The sequence below is a fragment of the Delphinapterus leucas genome, chromosome 14 (assembly GCF_059928025.1).
Source record: "Delphinapterus leucas isolate spDelLeu-1000000601 "Yukka" chromosome 14, BTC_Dleu_Yukka2, whole genome shotgun sequence".
NCBI lineage: Eukaryota > Metazoa > Chordata > Mammalia > Artiodactyla > Monodontidae > Delphinapterus > Delphinapterus leucas.
This window is the reverse complement of record NC_143142.1, coordinates 7566564-7586603: the sequence shown is the minus strand read 5'-3', so window position 1 is coordinate 7586603 and position 20040 is coordinate 7566564. Positions and strand designations below refer to the sequence as shown.

The following is a 20040-nucleotide window of genomic DNA, read 5'->3' as shown; positions in this document are numbered from 1 at the left end:
AGCATCATTTAGAAGGATGAGTGGGTGGCCAGGGGCGGAGGGAGGTCTGTGCAGAGTGAGGAACGCAAGCACAGGGGCCTGGAGGCAGGAGAGGGCCCCGCAGTTTCTGAGGCCAGTGGGACGTTTGTGTGCCTGGACTGTAAGTGCCTCAGGGGGACTGGTGGCAAAGGAGGTGGCCGAGACCAGGTTCAAGCGGGCTGGCTTTCGTTCGGTGGTCAGCAGATTTATTTTTTCCTTCCCCCAACTTTACTGAGATAAAATTGACATATAACGTTGTTTAAGTTTAAGGTGTACAACGTGATGATTTGATACACGTATGAGGCAAAATCAGCAGATTTTTAACTTTTAATTATGGAAAATTTTAAAGATATTCGAAAGTAGACAGAATAGGTTAGTGAACCCCGTGTAGCATCACCTCACTCCAGCAGTTACCAACCCATGGCCGATCCTGATTCCTCCATACCAACACCATTGCCCCCTGTACCCCATCCGTATCACTTTGAAGAAATCCTAAAGTGCCTTGTGTACCCTATCAAGCCTAGCCTGTGGCTTGCATGGGTTTTAATCCAGAGTTTTGAGGCCTGGAAGGATTGGGAGGCACTTTGTGATTTCATTCCATTTTCAGAGAAACCACTGAGTTTCCCCTCTTCATTGTACCTTTCAGTGGGAAGTTGGTGTCTCCGAAGTGGAAGAATTTCAAGGGCCTGAAGCTCCAGTGGAGAGACAAGATCCGGCTCAACAATGCCATCTGGCGGGCATGGTACATGCAGTGTAAGTGCCGCGTGGCTGGGCCGGGGACCCTCCAGGTTCTGCCACCAGGAGGCCTTTGCACCTCGGGGCCCCGGAGCCTGCTCTTGTAACATTGTGTGTCAAACAGAAGTCTCTCTCGGGCCGTGTGCGTCCAAATCCGAGTGAACTGGACCCTTATTGCCATCGGCACTGGGGGCCCAGCCAAGCGTCTGCAGGAGGCGGAAGTGTAGGCCGATTGCTCCCAACCTAGTGTGCTCAGTGTTGTAAAGGCAGAGGAGGAGGGACGGGTGTACAGCCGAGAGGTGACATTTGGAGAGTCGGGGAACAGTTCCTGTTTTCAGCAGGTCTGAGACGATGCCGGCCCAGGCCGTGTCCTGTGTCCAGCTGGCTTGGGTACAGGTGGGTCTGGTGACTTCTACAGGAGATCGGCGTGCTCGGGGTCCCCTAGGCTCAGGCTGGTGTTTCTCTTGATCAGCCAGACTCCCTTTCTCGCCCACACATCACTGCCAGACTCTTTTCCTTGGACCTGGACCCCTTTATTTCCCTGAAATCTCATTTTCCAAGGGAAGGAGAAGGAAAGAACCCTTAAGGGTCCCCCCTGAGGGGCGGGGTGTGAACAGAAGAGGCGGAGCTCCTGCGGGGGTCTCTGCCGCAGTGACGCTGTCTCACCCTCTCCCCGCCCAGATTTGGAGAAGCGCAAGAACCCCGTGTGCCACTTTGTCACTCCGCTGGACGGCTCTGTGGAAGTGGACGAGCACCGGCGGCCAGAGGTACTTGGCATGTGATGGGCCCTCACTCGGGAGGAGGTGACTCACAAGGGTGGGACCGAGGGCTCTGGGTCCCGCAGAGGGAGGACGCAGGACAGGGTGCTGGGGCTGTGCTGTCCTAGCAGCTGTTTTGACCCTGAGAAGCGATGGCGATGCGGAGGGCAGGTGGCCTCTGACACCCCACAGAGGCTCCCGCCTTCTCAGACCGGGCTGACCCAGGGACTGAGGGGGTCCTCCAACCGGGACTTACCCTCTACTTTCTTTTAATGTCAGTATTTCTCTGGAAGTCAACGGGGAGGGAATCTTTTTTTCTTTTTTTAAATTTTTATTTATTTTTGGCTGCGTTGGGTCTTTGTTGCTGTGCGCGGGCTTTCTCTAGTTGCGGCGAGTGGGGGCTTCTTTTCGTTGTAGTGCACGGGCTTCTCATTGCGGTGGCTTCTCTCGTTGTGGAGCACGGGCTCTAGGTGTGCGGGCTTCAGTGGCTGTGGCTCGCGGGCTCAGTAGCTGTGGCTCGTAGGCTCTAGAGCACAGGCTCAGTAGTTGTGGCACACAGGCTTAGTTGCTCCGCGGCATGTGGGATCTTCCTGGACCAGGGCTCGAACCCGTGGACCCTGAGTTGGCAGGCAGATTCTTAACCACTGTGCCACCAGGGATGTCCCACGGGGAGGGATCTTGACTCCTTACAAGGCAGACATCTTTAACTATTAAAGAATGAACTCGAGATCTTTATATACTGAGAGGGAAAGATGTTGAAGAAATAGTAAATGAATAAAAGCAAGTTGCACAACAGTACTGGAGCATCTTCAGGTTAATTTTTTAAAGCGTGTGTCTGTGTGATTGTACGTGCATAGGAAATGTCTTGAAGGATATACAGAAATTGGTTCCTCGTGGGATTAGAGTGAGGAGGGGGAAAGACTCTTCTTTCACTTTTTACTCTTCTGCATCTTTTTAGCTTTGTCCAAGCATGTCTCACTGTTACCATGAAAAGGGGAAAACTTGGAAGGTAACCTAATGAAAGACAGTTGGGAGCCATAGGACATGATCTGGTGTTAGTATTAAGCAATATCACTTTTTTCGGTCTGGTAATAATATTGCATTATTCACGGTGAACATTCTTCAGTGTCAGAAACACACAGTGAAGTATTCTTGGGTGAAATTATGTGGGATTTATGATAGGATATCTGGGACTTGCTTTAATATTTTCCAGCCATTAAAAAAAATAAAGGAATCTGAAAGTGAGGTGGGCTCTCGGAGGCCGTCGTGAACGCCTCGTCACCAGGGGTCTTCAAGGCTGTTGTGGAAGGGGCTCCCCGCCCTGCACAGTGGAGAGGCTGAACTGTATCTTAGAGGTCACTTTCCACCTGAACCTTCTGTGACGGGCTGTTTGTTTTCACCCTTTGGAAACGTGGCGGAGGCTAAGGGCATTTGAGAGCTAGCCTGGGTCTCTGGAGGTTCTTCCAGCTCCGGGAACTCTGTGCTTCTCCCCTGCCAGGCACTCTGTCTGACCCCTGCTCCGGTCCAGCCTCCAGGACCTGGGCCCCCGAAGGCCCCTGGGTTATCGTGGGCCATGAAATGAAAGCTCCCCTTCACTCAGAGGCCGGGCGTGGCCCAGCAGAGGCGGGATGCACTCTGTGGACGAAGCCGCAGGCAGGCAGCCTGCTTCTCGGAGCTGGATTGCCCGGACCTGACTTCCAGAGACAGACGCTTGCTTCTTGGCAGGGCGGCTCTTCCAGCGCCACTGCTCACTCTGCCCTGCGTCTCCCCACAGGCCATCACCACGGAAGGGAAGTACTGGAAAAGCCGCATTGAGATCGTGATCCGGGAGTATCACAAGTGGAGAACCTACTTCAAGAAAAGGGTATCTGGCTCGGGCTCCGAAGAGAGCACGTTCAGGAAGCCCCGTAGGGGAGGGAAGAAGTGAGCCCGGATTCAGAACATTGGCCCCCAAGGCTGTGGCCCGGAGCTGGCCACCCCTCTCCTTGGCCCAGCATTCTAGCCCAGCCCAAGTGGTGGCCTGCTTTGGTCGTGTGACCCCTTTGCTCTCAGTTTCTCCAGCTAGGAGCCAGGGCTCTTTATTCCACAAACGCTGGCTGGGAATCTCATCTGTGTCCAGCGTTGGCCTGGGGATGGCAGGGGCAGGATCCCTCTCCCCGCCCGCCTCCCAGAGAGAGAAGGCCTAGATGTTTCTGGAGGTTAGCCCCTTCCAGGAAGGAGAGGCCGAGGGCCTCGCCCCCTGCCTGGGCCCTGAGTGACCACCTTGGTCCTCCCTGTCCTTTCTCCGCAGCTCCAGCAGCACAAGGATGAGGACCTCTCCAGCCTGGCCCAGGTGTGTGAGCTTGGGGGCCATGAGGACTCTCATGGGACCTCCCCCTTTGACAAGAAACAGCAGTGACTTGGGTGGCCCAGCACTGCAGCAGCAGGTAGCCCCTGTGCACCCTGGGGCTAGAGGAGGGCCCCCCCCCACGTGAAGGATGTGAAGGAAATGAGCCAGTTCTCTGCTGGGGGGCTGGAGGGGGTTTCTCCCTGCAGTTCCCCACCCCCTTGCCTCATCTCTTATATGGGAACCCTGGCTGCTCTGTGAAACAGTACAGCGTATTTCCCTGATGTGATGTGCTAGGAACCCCTGAGTCACTCTTGCCCCTTTGGTTTGTCCTCCCCCCACCCCCGTCGGTGGCAGGACGATGACATGCTTTATTGGCACAAGCACGGGGATGGCTGGAAGACCCCAGTCCCCATGGAGGAGGACACGCTGCTGAACACAGACATGCTCATGTCGGAATTCAGCGACACCCTCTTCTCCACGCTTTCCTCGCACCCGCCCGTGGCCTGGCCCAACCCGCGCGAAATAGGTAACCCGCCCCTAGACTCTAGACTGGAAATGTTGCCTTCTCCACCGGGCCCCCAGGGCAGGCTCTGCCTCGGGGCCGTCCCTGAGCTGCTGTCGCTTGTCTAGGGTGAGCAGTGAGGAGAAGGGTTGACCAGCCTCCTTGCTGTGTGAGGGCCCCGTCAGGCCCGTGGTGCCACCGCCAGGGAACAGTGGAGGTTTGGTCTGAACCAGTTTCACATTTCTGATACTGTCCCTCAGCAGAGGACAGGGGCCTGGGGCGCGTGACAGGGCCTGTGACTCACTCTCAGGAAAATCATTCGCACTCCTGGGCTGGCTTCTCACCTGGCAGTGTGCAGCTGTCCAGTTAACCCCTCAGGGAAGAGCCCACAGGCTGAAATTAGAACCTGGGGTCTCTGCATAGCTGCTCATGGCTTCTGGGGGGTGTCTGTTCCCAGATACTCAGTTTATCTTTCCTACGAAAACTCTCTTTCCTGCCCTCTGAGGGCGGACGATGCCCATGAACTGATGAGAAATCCCAGCCAGTGGCCTACGTTTCTCCTCGGAAGAATCTAGAATGCGAGCAGGGCCAGGAAGATGCATTCCAGGCCCTTAATATGTTCCTACAGCACATGGTCTGAGAAGGCAAAATGATTCCTCTGTCTCCTTTCTGATTCTTACAGCACATCTGGGAAATGCAGACATGATTCAACCGGGGCTGATTCCTTTGCAGCCCAACCTGGACTTTATGGACACTTTTGAGCCTTTCCAGGGTGAGGACTCGGGGCAGAGAAAGAGCACGGCTACCTGCATCTCCCTTTACCCAGGACAACGTGGATGTTGCTTCCCTGTCATAGAGGCAACTGTTAGAATGGACCAGGGAGAGGACTTAGAATTTTTCCAGAACTTTTTTTTTTTTGCTAGTAGCTGCAAGGCCTGGAAAGTGTTTCTGGGATGTCGTTCTGTCTCCTCCTCCACGTCTCAGAGCCTCTGGTTTGGCTTTGACTGTAAGCAGTTCTCCCACTAGGCAGCAGAGTGCGCTGACGACACAGCCACCTCCTCGCCGTTTCCTGCAGTTAGAACTGGTCCTTGAGCTCCTGCCACTGTAAAAGCGGGTGCCACCCAGGCCTGGGAGTGTTTCAGAGGCCACACTGGTTGCCAGCCTGTGCAGCTCCAAGCAGAGGGCCTCCTTCTGCAGAGTTACCTCGTGGTGGGGGGGTGGGGAGATGCCCTCTAGCCATGTCATTCCTCTGGGTAAGGTGGGATTCAGTGCCTGATTTGTTTGGGTCTTAATGCAGTGGAGTGATGGGCACAGAGCTCACAAGCCCCTGATGTTGTCTTTCAGACCTCTTCTCTTCCAGCCGCTCCATTTTCAGCTCCATGCTGCCTGCACCCGCCTCAGGGCCTGCACCAGATCACAACAGCCCACCTGCTCAGGTAGAGGGAACTTGGGGGAAGGGGCACCGGACTGGTCCTCAGACCTTTGCAGCCATAAGCAAAGTGCTAGGGGTGACTAGATCCAGCGGTGAACTCACATATAATGTGTAAAGAAGTTATCCTAGCCCTCCTTGGAAGCATCCTTAGGTGTCCGTGAGGTGGGAGACTCTATCAGTAAACGTATGCTCCTGCCTAAGGCCCAGATAACCTTGTGTGCAGCGGGCTCTGTCTTGACCAGTTAAGACTCGGCCAGCGAGACAGCAAAGAAAAACGCAGATCGCTAAGAAGAGGAAGTCCCGTGTATTTCTTTTACTTTTTACTCAGCACTCAACACAAGTTGGTTACCAGCTGCTGGGACGGCTGCGCTGAGTGAGGCATGGCTCTCTGCCATTAAGAGACTCTCGGGCTGGTGCCCATATCCAGTTAGGCGCCCGTGACCTGACCCTCTCTCCCTCCATCTGGCTCCGTGAAGAGTTTCTCCTATAGAGACTGAGATCCGAACAATTGATTCCTTGTAGCGTTTCCCTTTTAGGAAGAGGTGACCTCTCTAGAAGTTGACATGTGAAACTGTCCTGGGGGAGCCTCGTGAGCAGCTGTGATCCAGGCTGCCCCTGCTCTGTAACAGAAGATGGCAGGGACTTTGGGGGGACCCCGCTGGACTCTAGAAACAAGATATCCCCAGGCCGAGAGCCAAGTGTGTGCAGACAGTCGCTGTGTCTGAGCCGTGTTATCACTGAGTTCCTAATGGAAACAAGACCCCTGCAGATGCCTGGGGAGACCCAGATCCAACCCCCGCGGATTAGCAGTCCCAGGGCTGGGAGGCGTCGCCTCTGTCCCTTCTGCCCGGGGCACCGTCCCAGGCGCCGGGTACTGTGTAGGACCTTGTGGTGTGCAGCGCTGGAGAGTGACAGCGAGCAGTGTGACTCTAGCGTTCGTTCCTCACTTCTTCTCTTCCTTCCTTAGGAAAGCATCCTGCCAACCACCGCTCTGCCCACCCCGAGCCTCCCTGACGGCTTCATTGCACCCCCTGCAGCCACGGCCCTGGACCCCACGAGTGGGCAGGGCTGTGAACACACCTCCCAGCCAGGGGACCCCTTTCTCCAGCCCGCAGACTTAGGTCCCTCTGCACCACCACTGAGTGTCCCGCAGCCCTTCTTGCCCGTGTTCACCATGCCTTTGCTGTCGCCCAGCCCAGCCCCTGCCCCTGCTTCCCCCGTCTTGCCATTAGGCCCTCCTCCCGCCACTGCCCTGAACCCCCCGACTCCCCCTGCCTTCCTGCAGCCACAGAAGTTTGCTGAAGTCAGCAAGTCGCCCCCTGTCATCACCCACACGGCCTCTGCCACCCTCACCCATGACGCCTCTGCCACCACCTTCAGCCAGAGCCAAGGCCTCATCATCACGACCCACTATCCCACCCCCTCCGTGTCCCCCTGTGGCCTGGCGCTGTCTCCGGTCAGCCGGCCACCAACCGTTGGGCCTCCTCAACCCCGTTTAACTTTCGTGCACCCCAAGCCTGTATCATTGCCTGGGGGAAGGCACAAGCAGCCCCCCAAAATAGTGCCTGCTCCCAAACCAGAGCCCATGTCCTTGGTATTGAAGAATGCTTGCCTCGCCCCAGGTGAGTCAGGTGGAGGGAAGCAAGTGGGAATCTCCCCCTGCCCTCATCCCCCGCCAGGATGTTTCCCGTCCCCAGGCTTGCAAACTCGTGACACACACATTGTGATAGGAGACAGAAGGGTTATGAAAGACTACATGTGTAGACCTAGTCTATTTTTTCTATTCTATGTTGTTCTTTTAGTTAGTCTCAACCCAGTTTGAAAAAAACATGGTCCTGGTCATCTCTTTCCCGGGTCTGTAATCTGTCCACTCCAAGGAGAAGCTGCAAAAAAGTAGCTTTGTCTCCATGCCCTGCAGCAAGGAGGTGACGTCTCAGTGGCAGCAGAGGGGTCGTGTGCTGCTCCTAGGCACCACCCCCCCCCCCGCCCTGTGCAGCCTGGTCAGCCCTGGGGCCCCCAGGTGGGCTGCCACCCTCACCTCCCCCTTGTTCTGGCAGCTGCCTTTTCAGGACAGCCCCAAGCAGTGATCATGACCTCAGGCCCTCTGAAGAGAGAAGGGATGTTGGCTTCCACCGTGTCCCAGTCCAACATGGTCATCACGCCTGCTGCCATCGCCAGGGTGAGTGGCCCAGACAGGCCCTTAGCATCCTATAACCTTGGGTGGCCCTCACCCAGCATGACTGTGGTTGGGGGTGACCTCTCTCCCCTGTGTCCCCTCAGGCTCCTGGGGTCACAGAGTTCCACAGCGGCATCCTGGTGACAGACCTTGGCCACGGCACGGGCAGCCAGCCTGCTCCCATCTCCCGGCTCTTCTCTCCCAGCACAGTGCCGGACTCCCTGGTAAAGGGCGAGCAGGTCCCACCACATGGGGGCATCGCCCAGGTCCCTGCCACAGGTGCCAGTGAGTCTGCTGTCTGGTTGGAACGGTTGGGACCGCGTGAGTGGAGTGACGGGCCCGCTCTGGACTGGGGAGGCTGCCGATGGTGCCCGGGATTGAGCCTGGGTTTCCAGGCCGGGTGGTGAGAAGCTGCCAGTGGCCCAGGCTAGGGAAACGCTCGGCAAAGGGCAGAATAAACCAGGGAAAGCGGCTGGCGCATTGCAGTGCAGGCAGTTCGTGTGCTCGCGGAGACATCGCTCAGCCTCCTTCAGAAAGGCCTGGCTCTGATGGGGATTTCCCTGGGGGTCCCGTGGTTGAGACTCTGTGCTGCCAACGCAGGGGGTGCAGGTTCAGTCCCCGGTCAGGGAACTAAGATCCCACATGCCATGCGAAGTGACCAAAAAAGAGTTTAAAAATTTAAAAAGAAAAAAGAAAGGCCTGGCTCTGAGTTGTCAGTTCTGATCCACAAAAGGGATTGAGTGGGGCTTCCCTGGTGGCGCAGTGGTTATGAATCCGCCTGCCAATGCAGGGAACACGGGTTCGAGCCCTGGTCCGGGAGGATCCCACATGCCACAGAGCAGCTGAGCCTGAGCTCCACAACTGCTGAGCCCACGCTCTAGAGCTGCAAGCCACAACTACTGAAGCCCATGTGCCTAGAGTCTGTGCTCTGCAGCAAGAGAAGCCACCACAATGAGAAGCCCACGCACCGCAACGAAGCGTAGCCCCCGCTCACCACAACTAGAGAAAGCCCATGCACAGCAACAAAGACCCAACACAGCCAAAAATAAATTAATTAATTAAATAAACTAAAAATAAAAAAGGAATTGAGGGGTCCGCGTCGACAGTTTCCAGAAAGCATGAGCCTGGTGTTGCTGTAGCCACAGGAGCCCCCGGCCTTGTCCGGCACTGGCCGGTCTTCCCCTCCCCCATGGTGTGCCGGCACCACGCCTTGGGAGCCCCCTTCCTTCCTCCCCAGCTTGGTCTTCCGTCGGTGAGGTGGCCAGGGTAGGACTGATATTACCCAGTGACGTCTGAAGAGCTGAGAGGTCAGGGTAGATGATCTTCCCGAGGCTGTGCTGCTGCGGGTTGGGGAGAAGCCAGGTACCAGGTCGGAGGGAGACCAAGGTGTCTTCCTGTCTCAGGTAAAACCGTGGCAGCTGCTCCCGGCACCCTGTGCAGAGGCATCTTCCCGAGGTGGAGTGCAGGACACGAGGGGGAAGGCTCTCTACTTACAGGAGTCAGACAGGGACTTGTCCCAGGACAGGCTTTGAAGAATAAGGACCCTCATCTGGGAAGATACAGATGCAGACTGGCTATGGGTCAGGCCCTGGAATACTGTATGGGGCTCCGGCTCAGGGAAACAGCACCTTGTCCACTGAGGCGGGTCCCCGGAGGTTAGAGCCTTGAGAGCAGGGTGGGGAGAAGAGCCGAGCAGAGGGGACTGAGCCTGAGGCATCTGTGCTGTGAAACGGGACTGACCGGGAGGGTCAGGGAGGGGCTTCCTGCGGGTGTCTCTGGAGCCTGGGCCACAGGTTTCTTCCACCATGTTCTTTGTGGGTAAAATAGCGCTTTGGTTTTTTTTTTTTTTTTCCTTTGGTTTTTTTAATTAAAAAATGTCAGGGGTGGGTACAATTGAAAAAGGTGTGAGAAAACATATATGTAGAAATTAAAGAACAAACCAAAAAAAAGAACAGGTAGCTGTGTGCTCGCCACCCAGGGTGAGAACTACAGCCTTGCAGACCCCGAGGGGCCTTGCAGAGGGGCCCCTGGTGGCCCAGGAGGCAGGCCTCCTCGCAGCCCCCAGACCTGTGACTGCAGCGTCCAGCTGGCATCCGTCAGGCCTAACGGAACCCACCCCCTGCCCCCGCCTGTTGGCAGGGGTTCCTCCTGTTTCTGCTCTGGGGCTGCCATGGAGGTTCAGGGTGGGTGTCGTGCGCAGCTGGTGCAGCCTGGTCCCTAAGGGGAGTCTCTGCTCTTCTCAGGTCGAGACTGCCCGAACTCAGGGCAGGCCTCTCCGTGTGCTTCAGAACAGAGCCCCAGTCCTCAGTCTCCCCAGAACAACTGCTCAGGGAAATCTTCTGCAGACCCCAAAAATGTGGCTGCTTTAAAGGTACCTGTTGGGTCTTGATTCCCTTGGAAGGATGGGGAGGCAAGAAGAAGCGCATCAAGGGCTTTGGGGATGGCTGCGGCCCTTACTGGAGACGCACTGGAAAGAACCGTGGGCTTGAGGGGTGTCCCACGCCAGGCTGGGGCGGCATCAGAAAGAGGGAGGTTTGCTGCTTTAACCTTGAGCCTGGTGGCCCCTCCCACCCCCCACCTACCCCCAGCCCCCTGGTGACAGTGGCCCTCAGCCCAGGAGCCAGCGTTGAGCCCTGTGGAGCAGAGGGAGGAGGCGGCAGCTGTCAGAACTGGGTCCAGGTGTGAGGGTGGCTGGGAGGGGCCGAAGCAGCAGCCTCGGGCCCTTGCTGTGCTCTCTCCTGCAGGGATGGTTTTCTAGTCCCGTCCTGTCCCCCTCCTGGCTCCCGCTGGAGCCTTTTAGCTTTCTGTCGCCCCTCCTTCCACACAGCTCTCTAGAGGCCTCAGGGTCCCAATCTGCCCCTAATCTGGGCAGCAGGTGGGGGTGGGATGGAGAGGGGAGGGGTCCCTGTGTCGCAGTGACGGGTCGATTTCCCAATAGAACCGGCAGATGAAGCACATTTCAGCCGAGCAGAAAAGGCGCTTCAACATCAAGATGGGCTTTGACACCCTCAACAGCTTGATCTCTAATAACACCAAGCTGGTGAGTGGCCGGAGGGTGGGGAGGGCCGACAGGACGGGCGGACATGGCGGGCTCGCCGCGCCCGCTGCCGCCCTGACCCGGCCACCCCTTGCAGACCAGCCACGCCATCACGCTGCAGAAGACCGTGGAGTACATCACCAAGTTGCAGCAGGAGCGCAGCCAGATGCAGGAGGAGGCCCGGCGGCTGCGAGAGGAAATCGAGGAGCTCAACACCACCATCATGTGAGGCTGGGCCTGGGGGCTCAGGTAGCACCCTGTCCTCGCTGGCACGGCACAGGGGGGGCACTCATCGCTGGTGGAGGCCTCTGCTCAGCGCTGCAGCCCTTGCCCTCCTCCTTCTCCCCAGGCTCCCCGCCTGGGCCTGCCCACTTGGCCCCCAGCCACGCTGAGCTTCCTTGGACTCTTCCTGTCGTTTCAGCTCCTGCCAGCAGCTGCTCCCTGCCACGGGTGTCCCCGTCACCCGGCGCCAGTTTGATCACATGCGAGACATGTTTGACGAATATGTGAAAAGCCGGACTCTGCAGAATTGGAAGTTCTGGATTGTATCTTTGGGTTTTCTTTGCTCACCCCCCATCCCCCCAAGCAGTGCACTAAAACCGCAGACACTGACCCTTCAGTTGCTTTAGAAAGATGCTCTCTAAATGGTTGTCATTGAGTTTGTCAAGACAGGTAATGCTAGTTTCTGTCTTGAGAGGGAGGGGCCTGGCTGGGCCCACGGTGTGGAGCAGGCTGTCCTTGGTGCCCGCCCAGGCTTGGGGCTCCCTGGGGACCTGGAACAGGCCCGCTCTGCGCTCTGAGTCCTTGAGAAGTAAAGACAAGGCTGGAGCCACTGGCAGAAGCAATAAGGTGGGAAGGAGGTGGGATCTGGTCTAACACGTCCTGGCACCAGCTCTGTCCTGGCAGCGGCGGGGAGTGTGGTGCCACCCGAAACCAGGGCTCACAAAGCGACTAAGTGGCAGAGCTTGGATTTGAAGCCAGTTCCCTCCAGGCTGTTTTCTGCGTTTGTGTCGCAGGGCCTTGACTGCTGTAATGAGGCACGGATACCTGAGTGCCGGGCTCTGTCTCTGGGGCCAAGGCCTCCCTGCACTTGGCCTTCCAGATGTCAGCAGGGCCCTTATGGGGGAAGGCTCTGCCCTTGTCACTCCCCAACCAGCCACCGCTGTGCCTCTGAGTGGACAGTGTGCACAGGGGTGGGGTCGGTCGCCGTGCCTGGGCCTGGGGTCTGACGGGCTGTGGAGGGGGTCACGTGGGAGGACGGATGCTCCAGCCTCAGCTCTGACAGGGCGGGTGGTGTCTGTGTGCACTAAAGGGCGGGTTTTAAAGGAAGAGACGACAGACACCAGCTCCAGTCCCCCAGCTTTGCTCTGGTCCTGGTCCTTGAGTGGAGCTGGCATGAGTCAGAACCTCTGTGGTCAGTGGCAGGTTCCTTGGCATCAGGCTGAGTGTGGTGACTGTGGTCGCCACCTGGGCTCAGGAACAGTTAGGGACCTCTCTCTGTTTCTCCCTCGCTCTCTCTCCTCTCTCTCTCTGTCTCTCCCTCTCTCTGTTTCTCCTTCTCTCTCTGTCTCTCTCTCTGCCTCTGTCTCTCCCTCTCTCTCTGTTTCTCCCTCTCTCTCTCTCTCTTTCTCTCTCTGTTTGTCTCTCTCCCTCTCTGTCCTTCTGTCTCCCTCTGTCTCTCTCTGTCTCTCCCTCCCTCTCTCTCTCTGTCTCTCCCTCTCTCTCTGTCTCTCCCTCCCTCTCTCTCTGTTTCTCCTTCTCTCTCTGTCTCTCTCTCTCTCTGTCTCTCTCTCTCCCTCTCTCTGTGCTTCTGTCTCCCTCTGTCTCTCTGTCTCTCCCTCCCTCTCTCTCTCTGTGTCTCCCTCCCTCTCTCTCTCTCTCTCTCTCTCTCTCTCTCTCTCTCTCCCTCCTTCCCCCTCTCCCCCACCCCCCACGCCCCGTCACAACTATGCACAGTTACTTGCCAGTCCTGAGGGGAGTTGGTCACGGGCAAGCCTGTGACTGGACTTCGTTCTCTCCACGCTCGCTTCCCTTTTCTTTAACCTGCGTGCTGTGCAGTTCAGTGTCATCATCAAGCCGCTGTTTGAGTCCTTCAAGGGTGTGGTGTCCAGCAGCAGCCTGGAGGAGCTGCACCGGACGGCGCTGTGCTGGCTAGACGAGCACTGCTCCCTGCCGGTTCTCAGGCCGAGTGAGTGGGGCTGTGTGGGCTTGGACGCGGGCGGGGCTGCCGAAAACCCAGGCTCTGCTGCAGGTGACCCGCAGACAGCTGGGGCAGGGAGGCGAGGCCGAGCCAGAGGCGCTCCTGCAGGGCAGGGGGCAAGGGCTCCCAGAGCCTCTCCTCAACTTCCTGCCACCTCCGTGTGCCCCTTTGATCAGATCTAGCTCGCATTTAGTGAGCACCTACTACTTACCAGGCCACGTATCAGGGATTTTCAGATACATTTTCGTGTTTAATTCTCGTAATAACGAAAAGAGCTGTGGCCGTGTATAAAGGCTGTAGAGATGTGATGCTAAGACAGGGGAACAAGCAGGAAGAGGTCAGCGTTCCCCGCCCACCCGCAGCGTAGGAGATGGGACTGGGGGAGTAGTCTTAAAGGCAGAGGTGTGAGTGTCCAGACCTCAGGCAAGAGGCTCTCCTGGTGTCCGTGCCTCTCCTGCTTTGGGGGCCTGAGAATCCCCACGCGGGATGTACACACGTAACCGCGTGTTGTGTCCTCTGAGGGCTTGGAGCTGGCGCCCCGGCCGTGTCTGCAGGCTACCCCCTCTGTCTTGCAGCTGTGCTGAACACCCTCCGGCACCTGAGCACCACCACGTCCATCCTGACGGACCCGTCCCAGCTGCCAGAGCAGGCGGCGGAGGCCGTCACCAGAATGGGCCAGAGATCTGGGGAGTCTTAGCAGTGCTTAGCGGGCGCGTGGCCGCGTGAGAAGCCGTGGAGACCCTTCCCGCCTGTGGAGAGGAGCCCGCGCCCCTCACCTCTCCTGACGCGGAGCTTCCAGGCCTCCCTCCGACTGCGGCCCAGGCCGCTCAGAATGCCGCGCTCAGGTCTGAAGCAGGTTCGGGTCCTGCCCACAGCAGTAGCCCAGCTTAGGGAACCCTTGCTGTGAACTCTGACTCAGCGACCTCTGTCACCGACCTCCCCTTCCCTCGGGGTACCCCGGATGAAGGGGAACAAAGGGGAACGCTGCCCGTCCCTGTCCTGTCCTGTCCTGCTGGTGGGATGTCGGGGCCACGGCGGCAGTGCGGGGAGCAGATGGGGCAAGAGGGGGCATCACCCGCTCCCCCAAGTTAGGAAACGTGAGGGTCCTTCCCGGCTCCTGTCTGGAGACTTACACACGCTGCCTCCTGTCACCTCTCAGGCGCCCGTGGGGCGGTTGGAAGGCATCCTCCTTCCTGCCCCGACTCTGACCTTGTAGATAGATTGGACGTCTGCTCAGGCTTCGCAGGGCCGGCTGCCGGGGAAACCCCACAACACACGTGTGCAAAGTGGTGGGTGCGCGTGCCCGCAGACAGGAACGGAAGCACAAGCGATGCGGAGCTGCTGCTGGCTTGGAGGGCCACTCGGGCGGGACTTCGATCTGTCCTGATCTGGTTCCACTTGGCGTTGCAGCCTCCGTGGTGACACCGGCCTGAGAATCGCGTGGCGGGGCTCAGCTGGGGCCCTGCTTCCTCGTTCTCCACCTGCTTCCGAGCCACAGCCGGGCGGGCGGCCGTGTTTGATGGATGCTGCTGGCCCTTCGGGTGCAGTGTTTGAAAGACCAGGCTCCACAGTGCTGCCATCGGCCTGGTCACCTTGTCTGGATTGTCCAGCTGGGAGCCCTAAGTCATAACAGTTCCTGGACCAAAGACGCCACCACACCCAGCGTCTGTCTCGTGTTTGGAGGCAGAAATTGAATGTTGACACCAAGCTCCAAGGTGGCTGCCTTGGAGCTGTCCCTAGGCGCCTCCAGACCAGACTGTAGAGAGTTGTATTCAGATTTGGTCCAGGTGGAGGGGGCAGTAGGCTGTTTCCGGATGTGGGAATTGCACTTGGAAGGGTTCAGAGGAGGGCACGGCAGGAGGGGCGGTCCCGGGCCCGTCCTCCTCTCAATGTGTCTGCAAGAGCAGCTCCAGATGGAAGGATGCTCTCTAACACTCAGGAAGCCCAGCCAGGGGTACCTCCTCATTGAAAGAATGTGCTTTTCACGTCCTGCTGTGAAGTTCAGAGGCCAGCAGCCTTCCCGTTCAACCTCTGTCTTCCCGACCCGAGACGGAGACTGGGCAAGTGCTGGGCAGACCAGGAGCCCAGGGGCCCCAGGAGGGGCCGCTGTGGGCCACCCTCTGAAGCTTGGATCATTTCGGAGGCTCCTGCTGGATCCCGGAGGCCTGTGGAAGGTGCTCGGGGGGGCAGGCAGCCCCACCTCAGCCTCGGCTGTTGGAGGATGGAGGCGGGGTCCTCTCTTTGCCGCTGGCTGTGCCACTGCCCCTGCCACGGGTCACGACCGATCACCTGCTTCCTCGTCCGTGCTCCAGCCCCGTCAAGGGTGCCTCGGCGGCACCCCTCCACCTCCCCAGAACCCGTGTTTACAGGCCTTCCGATCGCTCTCCTGAGGCGCGAGCACGCAATGAGGCTGGGCCAGCCCTTCATTTCCACTGGGAGGAGGGACAGGAACTCAGCCTTCCCCCCCGAGTGGACACGAGGTCTCACTCAAAAGTGGAAGAGCACCGTGGTAAGAACTCCGTGAGGCTCAAAAGGGAAAAAGGAAAGCCAGAGACGTTCCAGCCGTGAGGGCTTGTGGAGGGTCCAGCCATGAGGGCTTGTGGAGGGTCCAGCCCTCGGCCTCGCCCCAGTTCCTGTGCCTTCGTTAACCGCGTGGTGGCCGCGGAGCTCGGCCCGGCCATGACCTCTCTGAGATCACTAGCTTTCTCCCCACCCCTTGCTGGGAGTCTTTTTTTTTTTTTTTTTAGCTCCATGGGATATAAAATTGGCCTCTTCCTTCTCTGGCCTACCTCTCCCTCCCTTTGGCTGATGTAATGTTCATGATTCTGTTTTTTTAAATATTTAAGGCTGTTAGGTTGTATGAGGCATTGAAGGGTGTGTGTGTGTGTGTGCGCGCGCGCGCGCGTGCGTGTGTGTGTGTGTGTGTGTGTGTCCCAGCAGACGTTTAACTAGATGCATGTTTTGTTTTGAGCTATTTCCTTACATCTGTTTCTCTTGGTGCTCACCATCATGGCTGTAGGGCTGCAGAGCCGTATCTCTTACTACAGACACGTTTGTTTCTTGCCCCGGCAGTTTTCTTGTCTTGGATTCTTGCCTGATGAGTCTGGCCAGACGGGGGCCTAGCCCGGACCTCTGTCCTGGGGTCCCAGGCCGGGATGCAGGGACCCCGGGACCACCCTGCCGACCGCCTCCAGTGGATGCTGTAGTTTGTTTACACTCACTTTCACCCCTCCTTCTGCCCCTCCTCCCGTAAAAGAGACTTAAAAATGCTGACACTTTGGAGAATAAGAAAATCAATCTGAAAAGGAAAAAAAAAAAAGCCCGTCTGGCACGTAATCTCTGAAAGTGTTTCTGTGAAATCTTTCTGTGCCGTCACCTCCCTTCCCACTGCTGGTTGCTGTTTGACACCGTGTGGGAGATGCAGGGAGAGTGGGGCTTTCCGCAGTTGGCTGGCCCATCCCTCCCTCGGTCTCAGGTGGGTGACATCCTGCTGTCACCCCTCTCCCACCAGGCCCCCAACCTGGCTGGGGTTTTCAGGGCACAAGGGAAGAAGCAGCCCCGGCGTCAGGAGTCAGTGTCGATGTGAGCACCAGGTCTCGTTGGGGAGGGACTGGCAGGGCGCTGCGGGTGACCTCGTGCACTCAGCTCCCTCTACTCTGTCCTTGTGACCTGGTCCCGCCTCCCTTTCTAGATAGCGCTCAGCCCTCCAGCTTGTTATTGCTCTGGCCGATAGAAAGAGAAACTTCGATTCTTAGGGGACATGGCATCCCAGGGTGGGGGCCAAACCCCTTGTCCCTCCCCAGGTGAAGGGGTGCGGTGGCCTCCTCTCAGCCTGGGCCTCGCCTCCCTGTACAGCCGGCTCTCCACCTGGATGAGTGAGTCCGAGCGGCAGGCTCGTCGTTGTTTTCAAAATCACACATTCTCACTGTCCAGCTGAACGAGGGCTCATCAGGGTGGAGCTGGGGCTGTCCAGGGGGCCTGTCTGCCCGCGGCCTGCACACTTGCTCAGTGTGGACCCAGCCCCGCGCTGGCTAACCTGCCCCACTACGGTTGTTTTATCTCATCTGGGCTGCAGGGGGGCAGGCTTGGAACACTGCGTGTCAGAGCAGCTTGGCTTCCTTGGTGGCAGGCCTGCTAAGGAAGGGAGCTGGGGCGCCCCAGTGTGGGCTCAAGGGCAGCAGTGGGCGGGGGTCTTTGGCTCCATGCCCCTGGTGCCTCGTACATGAAAGAGGATTGTCACCATGTCTGAACCCAATGACAGGACAGGACAGCGAGGGTGGAGGGTGGAGGAGCTTGGACCTTCAACACGTACATTTCAGTGGTCGCGTATCCTTGACCCGCTCAGCAGGCAGGTGTGGGGATCGGAGGGGCTCCAGGAGCAGAGAGAAGCCTCAGGACCCCCCGGGTGCCTCCACACAGATCACCTGCCCTGTTTTCTTTTCCTTCTGACGCCTTGGCTTTCCCAGCTCACCACACAGGGCTGTTTCCTGTCGAGGCTTGTGAAAATAAGCCTTTGATAAAGAAAAGGGAACTTTTCCTGTTGAATGTTGGCTTTCACTATGCGTGTGCGCGTGTGTGTGTGTGCGCGCACGTGTGCGCTTGCCCTGCGTGTGTGTTTGTGGGTGTTTACTTAATGGAATTTTATTTTTGTGAAATTCTTTTATAATTATGTAGCAAAATTCAGCTCCATCTCCCAGTCCAACTTTTGGTTCCAGAGTCAACCCTGGGCGTCACTAATTTGAATAATTCTCTCCTGGGTTTCTGAATGGAGATGCGCCACTGTCAAGAGTTGAGGTTGTGGAGAGGGTTGGGAGAAACTGAAGTCTGATGCATTTCCGTAGAGTTTACATCCCGCAGTTAAAAGGTAGGAAGGGCTCAACCAGGGAGACACGAAGCCCAGGTCGTGTTTCTTGCGAGGGAGCTGGACCGCGGCCTCAGCCCGAGGTGCCCTGCTGCTGCTTTAACTGAATCTGTTCACACGGCTTGTTTTGCTTGTTTTGTAACGCCACAGCTGAAACAGCACGTTCTTTTCCTTTTTTGGGTTTCAGTTCATTGTATAAATGGTTCATTTTTTTCTGTTGTGAGCTCTGGTGACTGTGTCAGGCCTCCGGTAGGAGACAGTCACCCCTTGTGGGCAGAAAAACAAAACCCAGGAAGAGTTTTGTGGATCGGAGGCTCCCTCAGGCCTGCGCCATCCAGGGACGGCCCTTTATGCTCCACTGTTGGAAAGCGAGTCTCCACCAGCTGTATTCAACACTACAGTGCAGTTCAAAAACTACATTTGCGTCCAAGACAATAAAAAGCCGTATTTTTCTGAAAAGCCTGTGCTGCGTGGTCTTTGCTACCCTGTTGAGCAGTGGAAGAGATGTTACTGAGACCAGAGCTGAGTGATGCTCACACCTGACTCGCTCGTGCTAGCCTTGGGGGAAGTGGGTGCAGCCTGGAGCCGAGGGGCTGGGAGTGAGGAGACGGGCCCGAGGCAGTGGGGCTCCGGAGGTGGCGCTAGAAGACTGCAGTCCTAAAGAGAGGCCTCCGCCGAAAGGCCCGACAGGACAGATTCTGCCCGTGAACTCACCAGGGCCAGGTGCTCCAGGCGTTTCCCAGGTGGACAGAGTCCAGGGGTACTTGTACAAAACTACCCGTTTCCTTGTGTGGAACTCGGGCAAGCAGCAGCTTCCCTGCCCTCTTTACAGGGTGGGCACGAGGGTCACATGAAGTCACGAGCATCCGGTGCCCAGAAAGCACAGGTTATCACCAGCGTGGCCGCACTGGCCTCAGCACAGAGTTGGGGGGGGGGGGGCTGCTGACTGTTGACCCGACACTGTAGACTGAAAATGCTGGGAAGTTGACCAGCAGAGATGTCCCTTTGTTGTGGTGAGATGTTGATGATCTCTGTTTAATCTAAAAGCCTTTCTTTTAGCCCTACCATCTTCCTGTGCCCCCAGCTCCTTGGGGCTGGGCAGGGTGACTGTAAGATGAGCCGTGCTGTCCCCTTTCAGGCTGCCGGCCCCTCTACAGAGCTGCTGGCTTGTTTCACTGAACAACTGCCCGGATCCATATCTCCTAAGATGCAGTGGGTTCATATGCAGGCCCTTGTTTGATCAACCCCCCACGCCTCCCCCGAGGAAAAAAGTCTTCATGACACAAAACCAGATTTGGGGCCGTGAGAACCAGGGACCCTGAGAGAGGTGAGTGGCTCATGGACTCCTTGAGGCTAGAAGGAACTCGGTTTCCATTGACCTCATCAGTGGGTGTCCAGTTGGTTCTTCTAACTTTTTTTTTTTTTTTTTTTTTTTTTGCGGTACGCGGGCCTCTCACTGTTGTGGCCTCTCCCATTGCGGAGCACGGGCTCCGGACGTGCAGGCTCAGCGGCCATGGCTCACGGGCCCAGCCGCTCCGCGGCATGTGGGATCCTCCCGGACCGGGCCACGAACCCATGTCCTCTGCATCGGCAGGCGGACTCTCAACCACTGCGCCACCAGGGAAGCCTGGTCCTTCTAACTTTTTGAGCCCAGCCTCATGTTAGGTATGGGATTTTAAAGATAGTTGGGGTGTAATTAGGAGAAGAAGGGAGGGTTTGGAAGTGGGGAGGGAGGAGCAGAGTGTCTAGAGGGACAGACCAGGGCACTGGAGCTTCCCTGCCTCAGTGTTGGGCACTGGGCCACATGCCCCACTCTGGACAGTTCTCGAGTGGGTGGTGCGGTTATTCCCATTTTATAGAGGAAGAAATCAAAGTCGTTTCCAAGGTGGCGAGCCTGCATGGGTCAGAGCCAGAAGGCTAAAGGTTCATTTTTTATCCTGTAACGGGCCTCTCCACCGAATCTGGAGGATTATCCGTGACGTCCTTCCCCTC

The 20040-nt window shown here is 57.4% G+C and overlaps 1 protein-coding gene across 4 annotated transcripts in view; it reads left to right on the top strand.

The window, feature by feature from the left end:
- Positions 1-18507, top strand: part of MLXIP (MLX interacting protein) — a 58787-nt gene extending 40280 nt beyond the window's left edge. The window contains exons 2-18 of one of the 4 annotated variants that reach the window (XR_016387469.1): positions 665-771; positions 1435-1520; positions 3286-3375; positions 3802-3843; positions 4195-4366; positions 5025-5114; positions 5687-5778; positions 6742-7396; positions 7832-7953; positions 8055-8271; positions 10194-10321; positions 10889-10990; positions 11085-11212; positions 11409-11532; positions 13046-13175; positions 13763-14032; positions 14347-18507. Coding sequence is in view for 3 of the 4 variants with exons in the window: in XM_022597852.2 (XP_022453560.1) it covers positions 665-771; positions 1435-1520; positions 3286-3375; positions 3802-3843; positions 4195-4366; positions 5025-5114; positions 5687-5778; positions 6742-7396; positions 7832-7953; positions 8055-8271; positions 10194-10321; positions 10889-10990; positions 11085-11212; positions 11409-11532; positions 13046-13175; positions 13763-13884 (2407 nt within the window). In the remaining variant the exon portion in view is untranslated. Of the gene's footprint in view, positions 1-664; positions 772-1434; positions 1521-3285; positions 3376-3801; positions 3844-4194; positions 4367-5024; positions 5115-5686; positions 5779-6741; positions 7397-7831; positions 7954-8054; positions 8272-10193; positions 10322-10888; positions 10991-11084; positions 11213-11408; positions 11533-13045; positions 13176-13762 lie in introns of all 4 variants that reach the window. The other 3 variants (XM_022597854.2, XM_022597853.2, XM_022597852.2) reach the window with 3 other exon arrangements.
- The last annotated feature ends 1533 nt before the right edge of the window (positions 18508-20040 follow it).